The sequence below is a fragment of the Marmota marmota genome, unplaced genomic scaffold, assembly GCF_001458135.2.
Source record: "Marmota marmota marmota unplaced genomic scaffold, marMar, whole genome shotgun sequence".
Classification (NCBI taxonomy): domain Eukaryota; kingdom Metazoa; phylum Chordata; class Mammalia; order Rodentia; family Sciuridae; genus Marmota; species Marmota marmota.
Window position 1 is genome coordinate 41270693 of NW_026000082.1, and position 9080 is coordinate 41279772.

Here is a 9080-nt window from a genome sequence, read left to right on the forward strand (position 1 = left end):
CTCGACCATACAGCCACATCCCCAGCCCTTTTTGTTGTATTTAGAACTAGGCTAAGGATCAAACCCAGCGCCTCACACGTGTGCCAGGCGAGGCTTTGCCCCGGAGCCACATCCCCAGCCCTTTTTACTTTTTATTTAGAGAAGGGGTCTTGCTAAGTTCTTAGGGCCTCACTAAGTTGCTGAGGCTGGCCTCAAAGTTGAGATCCTCCTGCCTCAGCCTCCTGAGTCACTGGGATTATAAGCATGTGCCATGTGCCTGGCCCTGAAATCTATTCTCTATGTGGCTTCTAGAGGGATCCTTTGACAAGTCAGATTTGGCCACTCCTTCCTATTGCCCTGAGATCCCCTCTTGGCCTTGCAGACTTCCTTGGGCCACGGGGCCTCCTTATAGCCCTGCAGCAACCACGGACTCTCCTACCTCAGGGCCTTTGTACTTGCTCTTCCCTCCTTTGGGAGCTGGAAAATGTGAGCAAAGAGAGAGGTCCTGCTGGCAAGAGAGGAGGGCCTCACCCTGCACTCAAGAGCAGGCGGCGTCACCTGCCAACACGCAGGCCAGACACCTCACTCTCCGCATGGTGATGAGCGACAGAAAGCCGTGGTGAGACAGCAGAGCAGGGCCCCATGACCTGGAGGGAGAGGATCTGATGTTGAGCCACGCTGTCCGTCACGGATAACCCCGCCCATCACGGACAACCCCGCCCATCACGGATAACCCCGCCCATCAGGATAACCCCGCCCACCAGCAACGCAGTGCACTCTCACCACAGAGTTCCCTGGGGGAAACTTCTAGAAAATGAATCTTAGCCACTAAGACAGAATCCAGGGACCTGGTAGCGTGTTGGCTGTGCATGAGGACCTAAGGCTAGCAAATGTGGCAGGCACAGGGACAGGGGAAGTGCAGGCAATGGTGGCCTCGGGTGACCATGACACATCAGAGAGAAGACGGAGGAGACAGGAGAAAGAAGTGGGGAGCAGAGTCTCCTCTGTCCTAGGGGAGTTGAGGGACATCATTCAAGGCTGACAAGGAAACAGAATCAAGGTGTGGCACAGGCCAGGTCCCCAGGTGCACCTGCAGCCCCGGCTACTCGGGAGGCCGAGGCAGGAGGACGGCTTCAGCCCAGGGGTCGGAGGCCAACCTGGGCAGCATAGCCAGGCCCCAGCTCAAAACTGAGAGAAATAAAAAGTCACCTGAACACAGAAAACTGTTCACAAAGGAAACCTCAGTGACTGGTTAGGGGCGTTGGAGGGACGTGAAGGGGTGGACGAGGAAAATCCCCCATAACGTTCTCCTTTCCTGAGGCCTGGTAGACGGGGATGTCATGTGGTCATCATAATAAAAAGGTGCGGAACTCTCTCTGGAGGCCGCACTGGTCACTGTTACTACAAAAGATAAGTTGACACATCGACTTAGGAGGATTGATTTTGGAGGCTCCAGTCCATGGCTACGGGCCCCGTTGCTTTGGGCCCCGTTGCTTTGGGCCTGTGGAAGCCCATGGTGGGAGAGCAAAGCCATCAGGATAAGGAAGTGAGAGGAAGAAGAGCCTGGGTCCACAGTGACCCACAAGACCTTGTGTCTAGTGACCTGGACCTCGCACCAGGCTCCGTCTCTTGAAGTCCCACCACCTTCTGACAGAGCCGCTCCGGGGAGCCTCGGGCCCAGCAAGGAGCCACGGAAATCAGAGCAAACTCCCCCGTGAGAGACTTCAAGACCCACGAAACAGGGACAAGGTACATAAAATGACAAGACAGAGCAGATAAAGAAATGTCAACACACGAAAATGGGTTTAAGAAGTGAAAGAAAAAATCCAGGTTGGATTAGAAGAGAATCCCACATAACTGCGAGAGTCGGACATGAAGCTGGGCAGAGGCACTCCTGGCCCCGCAGGTGAGACTCTCACAGACCACGACCGTAACTAGGTGACGGGGTCAGGGTCAGGACCGGGGTGCCCCGCCACGTGTGCTGTCCTCTGTGAGGCCAGGGCCAGGGCCACCTCCACTCCAAATAGCAAGTGCTTCATAGAAGGTCACATGGGATACGGGAAACACCCTTCCACTGACTCCTCACCGTGTGACAGGAGGGACACGGCAAGTTTTCCTCGCGGGGCCCATTACTCTGTGTATTTATTTATTTTGGGGTTACTGGGGGTTGAACCCAGGGGTGCCTGACCACGGAGCCTCATCCCCTGACCTTTTTAATTGTCTGTTTAGGGACAGGGTCTTACTGAGTTGCTGAGGGCCTCGATGAGTTGCTGAGTCAGGCCTCCAATTTGAGATCCTCCTGCCTCAGCCTCCCAAGCTGCCGGGATTACCAGCGTGCGCCGCAGCACCTGATGTGACCATCAGCTCTTGTCCACCGCCTGCTGGGCAGATAGTGTCGTATATGGGTGCCCCACAAGGTGACCTCCGTCTCCCCGCCTTCCTTTGCTGGGATGAACCCTGGGCCTGGGGCTGGCGAGCGTGACACCCCCGAGCTATCGCCCGGCCCAAGGTCTGACTCGTAACAAAAGCTGCCGAGGCACCGGCTGGAAGAGGAGAGAAGGTGACTCTCCACGGTGACAGCTGGAGGCCGCTCTCCTCCCAAGGGCCCCTCGGACGGCGGAGCCTCCCCTTCCCATCTCTGCGCCCTCTCCCTGGGCACTGCCACGGTCTCTGCAGGGTCACCGTGGTTCCGGGAGAGGGAGGGGCCAGGCGCAGGGAGGAGCGTGGAAGGGTCCCCTGCTGAGGGAGCCCCCAGGCCTCAGCGAGCTGCAAAGGATCCTGGGAAACGTGGCCCCCCTGCCGCCGAGGACGCAGCTGCGCAGCCACCTGGGTGGAGTGGCCACGAGCCAGACTTCAGAGAACCCTGGGCAGCGTCTCCAAGGGGCACAGCACGCACCCTGTGGCCCCCGTCCACTGGGATCCCCAGTCACAGAAGGGGACAGGTACCGCTGTGTGTGACATCATGGTGCACCTGGGTGGACAGGTGCCAGACACCAAGAGCAAGAGAGGCTCGGCTTAAATGACAAGGTCCAAAGGCCGACAGAGGGACGCCGGCCGCCGGGCAGGTTTGCTCGCTGTGGGCGGCCGCCTCCCCAGGTCCCCCGCGAACTGTCATCCAGCTGTCCCCTGATGATTTGTGACTTTCTGTGTACATGTTCTATTCCAATAAATATTTTAATTAACAAAACTGCTGAGAGATAAGGGGATGAGAGGCGGCGGAGAGGCTCGTCCTATTTCAGGAAGGAGGCCCAGCACCGTGAAATCCGGATTCTCTCTAAGCTCATTGATAAATAGACTTTGATTCTGATAAAAGGAAAATCAACAGTATTGGTTGGAAGAGTTTTGTTTATTCCAAAGCTCAGATGAAGACGTGGCCCAGTGAGCACGGTTAAGAACATTCTGGAATCATATCCCTGAGGGGAAGGACAGAGTCGGAAGCTCACTGAAAAACACGGGGCCAGCCCTGGGGCTGGGGCTGTCGGTGGTGGGACGCTGGCCTGCACGCCCCAGGCCCTGGGTCCGCCCCAGCACCCCGAAGCAGACAAGCAAGAGCCCAGTGTGGTTTCCACCCACGAATTCCCAACTGAAGCCCAGAAACTGGCCTGAGTTTCGATGAACAGGAAGTATTTGATGAGGTTACCGTTCCAAACCAGTGGGGAAAAGCTGAATTACTTAATACATGTTGCTGAGAAAACTGAATAACCACTTGGAGTAAAAATGATATTTAAAATAAATATTTTAAATTTTATATTTAAAATAAATCGTAGCTAGGTGCGACGCGACGGCGCATGCCTATAATCCCAGTGACTTGGGAGGCTGAGGCAGGAGGATCACAAGTTGGAGGCCAGCCTCAGCAACTTAGTGAGACCCAGTCTCAAAATAAAAAATAAAGGGCTGGGGACGCGGCTCAGGGGTAGAGCACCCTGGGTTCCATCCCATAAATAAGTCAGTCAGTCAATAAGTAAATAAATAAATAAAGTTGTAAAGCACTCAAAAATTCAAGTGTGAAAACGGAACCTCGAACATCTTCGAAGGACACATGGGGAGAAGAGCCCTCGTGACGTTGGAGTGGGGAAAAGGGGGTTCCCAGTTACCACGTAAAAGTCTGGAAGCTGTTTAAGAAGCTGACACATCTGCTTCGTTTAAAAAAGAAAGATTCTACCTGCTTAGAGAAGATGGCCCCGGCTGGGAGACGCAGGACACCTCGGTGGAGGCGGAGGCTGATGGGAACTGACCAGGAAGCCAGCCCCCGGTGAGGACAGGCAGAGGGTCGCGGGGAACAGTCGGCAGAGGCGGGAATCGAATGCGCTCAGTCACAGGAGGAGGGTCCGCGCCCAGAGCAAGACCAGTGTCCATCCAAGGCGCGGCCCGTGTCCTCTCCCCGCCCCCCACCTGGCAACAGTCGGAACCTGAAATGACACTTCTGTTGGTGAGTCGCTGGGACAGAGACTTCTCCTGCCCTGGCGGGGGACAAGGTCTCAGGGTGGCGTCACGGTGGCGGGCAGCTGGGCGGTGTCCATCAAAATGTCAAACGCCCGTTCTCCGTGACCCCGAGGCGTCCAGGAGGAGTCTGGCCTTGGGAGAAACTGGCACCCGGGAGAGGGCCGCTGTGTGCAGAGTGACCTGTCATCAAGCTCCGCGCACAGGGACACCTGAGATGAGGGATGAAGGACAAGGCAGCGGGTGCTCGCCTACCCGAGTCCAGAGGGGGACGGGTGGAGCCTGCTGGACAGACACACAGACGCCCTGGGCCCGGCTACACCTGGAGAGCGGTGCCCCCGGGACCAGGGGAGGCACAGGAGGGGCTGTCACTTTGGGCACCTCTGTGTCATTTGAAGCAGGGACGTGTCAGCTACTTGAGACTTAAAATGAAACAGCCCAAGGCCGCACAGTGTGAAAGGTCACTCCCCTGGGAGTCCCTGTGCTTGAACTTGACCTTGAGAATACGTGGGGGACAGTTCCCGTCTCAGCAAAGGCCATGGATTCCAGAGGCCTGGCTGGGCCCGCGACAGCTCCTGCTTCCGATCTCTCCCTCTCTCCGGTTCCTCCCGTGTCCCCTTTCTTTAGTGGGGGCCGTGGATACCGGGGAGTGAACTCAGGGGCACTCGACCACTGAGCCCCGTCCCCAGCTCTATTTTGGGTTTTATGTAGAGTCAGGGTCTCACTGAGCTGCTTAGCGCCTCACTGTTGCCGAGGCTGGCTTTGAACTCGGGATCCTCCTGCCTCAGCCTCCCGAGCCGCTGGGTCACAGGCGTGGGCCACCGCGCTCGGCGGTTCCCCCTTTCTTACCGCCAAGAGCTGAACTGACTAACCTCAGAGCCTCCATGACCCCAGGTTTGAGGTGGAGCTTGGGCGTAGCGGGGCCTGGAGAGGCACCGAGGGGCTCTGGCAGCTCCCCTGACCCCTCTAGGGCGGGGACGTCTCTCCGGGCCTCTGGGCACTTAAGGCCAGGCTGGGTCCTTCAGCGGTGCGTTGAGACCCACGACCCACAGCCAACAGCACAGTCCAGGTTCGCACGGGGCACGTTGTGCTACTTGTCTACGTTGCTGAAACTGTCACCCAAATCAAGATGACACGTTCGTCACCCCCAGGTGTTTCTGTGTCCCTCTGTCCCCTCCGCCTCCCAGCCCCCAGCCCCAGCCTTGTCTAGCTTCACCTCCAGGCCACTCGTCCTGGACTTAGTAGTCTGCTGTTCGCCCGTTGACGGTCACTTGGGTGGTCCCTGTCTTCTTCCTTTTCTTTCTTTCCTTTTTACCTCGCGGGGCTAGAACCCAGGGCGCACATCCACAGCCCCTTCCTATTTTGAGACAGGGTCTGGCAGAATTGTTGAGAATGGCCTCCACCTTGCGATCCTCCTGTCTCAGCCTCCCAAGGCTCTGGGATGGCGGGCGTGGGCCACGGTGCGCACAGAGCTGTGGGGAGCGAGAGCAGGATGGCCGGGTCACAGGACAGGAGTGACTCTGACTTTTGAAGAAACATCTTTTCTACAGAGATGGCCCCTTGTCCACCCCTGAGCCGTGCACCGCGCCCTCGATCCTCCAGCCCTGGCCAGCTCTCCATGAGGGGCGTCTTTTTGCTTTAGCTGTTGTAGTAGGTGTCTGTGGTTTCTCATGGGGCTTAGGAGGCACCCAGGGAGGGTGACAGTCTTGTCATGTGCCTGTTTGCCCTGGGCAGATCCTTGGCAAAGCGTCTGTCTAAATTCTGTGCCTGATAATTATGTAACTTTAGGTTATTTTGATTTCCATTCTGGGGATTGGAGTGCGACTTTGATGAATTGCTAAACCCCTCTGAGTCTGCTTCCCATCCATGGGGATCCTCTGCGTTAGAGGATCCTCGTGAGGATTGATTAGCTGCTGTCATTGTTCACTTGTCTTATTTTACAGATGAGGAGACTGAGGTTCAGAGAGGGGCAGGAATCTGCCCAAAGTTACTCAGCAGGTTAGTGCTCACCAAGCGTTGCACCTGGGTCTCCTGATTCTAAATCCCCGGGAGTAAGGTTGGGACATGGCTGGGAGGCAGCCTGATGTCATTAAGAGAGTCAGGTAATGGTGCAAATTCTGGCTCTGCAAAGCTGTGTCACTTAGGGAAAGTAACTCGACATCTCTGAAGGTTGGCTTTCTTGATTTGAAAATGTGGATCCTGATAGCAAAACTCCAGAGTTAGAAAGAAGAAAGGGAAATGGGCCAGAGCCCCTGGCTGTGCTGGGGAGGGGCACAGTGAGATGGCATGGACAAGAAGCCAACCCCCAGGCACAGGCCCCAGCACCCGTGGGCACAGCTCCCTCCTGCTCTGGGGGAACTTGGGAGCCCTGGGCCTTCACCTTGCTCTTCCTGGAGGTCACACCCGAGCACCGCCTCCGGGAAGCCCTCCCTGCTTCTCCAACCTGTCAACTCCCGAGGCTGCCCCGCTGCTCCGCAGGTCCTCACAGGGACAGCGCCGCTGAGTGGCCCTTTCATGATTATTTCTGTGATTCCTGCCTGGCTCTGGGCTGGCTGCAGGTGGGAAGGACAGGGCGGGGTGCCCAGGAGGCTCCCAGCCCTGTGGCTGGGGAGGAGGGCCGGGCGGGGGAGCTGGCCCAGGTGGCCCCGTGTATTGCTGCCCTGGTGTGGTTCTGGTAGCCACCTAGGGCCAGGCCACGGGGACACCGGAGTCGCTTTGGCAGAGACCGATGCCCTTTGTCGCCCGGGGCAGCAGGTCCCCTGCGCAGAGCCGGGCCAGGAGGGGCCAGGACTTGGGGCAAAGCCCGCGCCTGGCTCAGGCTGCAGAGGGAGCAGGCCGCCAGCAGGTGGCGCCAGTGTCCGCCTGATGCAGGTGCCGCAGCATCTGGGTCCCTGGGCGCCGGCGTCCCTCCTGGGACCTTGGGGAGCTCTTGAGGGGAGGGGACAGTGGGTGGACCTCGTGGTTCACTGGATGGCCGTGGCCGTGCTGCGCCCTGCTGTTGTCCCTCCTCCTCCCTGCACCCAGGGCCTCCCTAGCCCCCCCTGGCTCAGGGACGCTGGAGTGGACGCCTCTGTCCCAGAGAAGCCCATTCATTCTCAGCTAAGGAGGCAGATGGGTGGCGGTGACCGTGGCCTTTTTACGAGTTTATAAACTGCCGAGGCCGCGGCTGTGGGGGCTCCGCTGCTCACGGGCCATCGGTTCACGCGGCAGCTCCCTTTATGGGCGCCCGGGCAGCGGGTGTGGGTTCCTTCGCTGCTGCCCTCTGTGCGAGGCCCACTCTGCGGTGGCCCCTGGCCCAGGCGCTCCCGCCTTCCTGCTGCTGTGGAACGCAGCGGCTCGTTCTCGCCACAGGGCCTTTGCACAGGTCACCCCTTCCCAACATACCTGCTGGGCTCCCACCCAAGTCTGCCCAATAAGACACACGCTGACCCCTCCATAAACTGGGATTCTCCTAGGGATGCCACCCCCTCTACACCGGATCCTTCTTTCCCCATAGTTGACTATCTCTTATTATTGCTATTTTCTCAGCTAGACAATCTCCTCTGCACAGGTGTGGCTCCTTCCCAGGTGATAGAAAAGCACCTGGCACATAGTAGGTGCTCAGTAAGCCCTTGCTGAAGGCACACGTCACAGGTCCTGGAGCTTCTGCGCGGACGCGCTGGCTGTTGAGGTCATTGACCCGAATCTGGAGAAGTGGCGAAGGGTTTCCGTGTCGCTGCGTCCGGATTCTGTGAAGTCGTGTCGTGATGGTGTCCTGGTGAGGTGGCCACCAGACGCAGGAGGGCCAGGCCACGGCAGGGACCCTGGCAGGTCCTGACGGAGAAGGGTCAGAAGACAAAGGAAAGCCAGAGAGTTCGGGGCCCTCTGTGACGGAGGCCCTGCGCCCTGTGGCTGAGCCGGCGGCCGTGGGGGCTGGTTCCTGGGGAGGGTGCGGAGGCTGCTGCAGGTGGGGGGGGCTCACACACCTGTTGGGGGCACAGAGAGGCTAAGTGGCTGGTCCTCAGCCACATGCCGAGGATGAGAGGGACGTGCTGTGGCCAGGCCTGCGGGTCTCATCTGGTCACCTTACAGGTACAGGCACCAGCACAGTGCGTGGCCCAGGGTCTGCAGGAGACGCCGGGAGGCCCGGTGACCAGAGAGTGCCACTGGTCAGGTGGCATTAGCCTGGGCTTGTCAGGGAGAGGGAGGTGGCAAGAGGCCAGCAGCCCTCAAGACCGGTGGCCCTGGTGAGCTCCAGAGTGGGAGGGGCCCAGGATGCTAAAGGCTGGCTCTTCCTCCATGTGTCCAGGGAGTGCCACCTGGAAGGGACCATGTCGAGTGGAGCTCACGTGTCTGTGCTGGCCCTTGTGGGGGGCAGCTACAGCGGAGCGAGCCCCTCTGCTGAGGATCCAGCTCACTACAGAAGGCAGTTTCCCTAGGCCCAGAGAGGCCCGGCCAGTATCCCGTGGTAACACAGCATCATGTAGTGATGATGATGGTGATGACAGTGGAGGCTAGGTGATGGGGTGGAGATGGTGGAGAATGTGGAGCTGGTGGTGGTGTTGGGGATGGTGGAGATCATGATGGTGGAGATAGTGGTGATGTTGGGGATGGTGATGGAGGTGGTGGAGATGGTAGTGATAGTAGAGATGGTGGTGACGGAGATGGAGGTGGTGGTGGAG

General features: G+C 58.5%; 1 protein-coding gene across 1 annotated transcript in view; it reads right to left on the reverse strand.

The window, feature by feature from the left end:
- Pax7 (paired box 7) overlaps positions 1–8731 on the reverse strand; it is a 121812-nt gene extending 113081 nt beyond the window's left edge. The window contains exons 1-2 of the mRNA XM_048782715.1: positions 8718–8731; positions 8002–8384 (exon numbers count right to left, since the gene is read on the reverse strand). Of these exons, the coding sequence (XP_048638672.1) occupies positions 8002–8384; positions 8718–8731 (397 nt within the window). The remainder of the gene's footprint in view (positions 1–8001; positions 8385–8717) is intronic.
- Between the last annotated feature and the right edge of the window lie 349 nt (positions 8732–9080).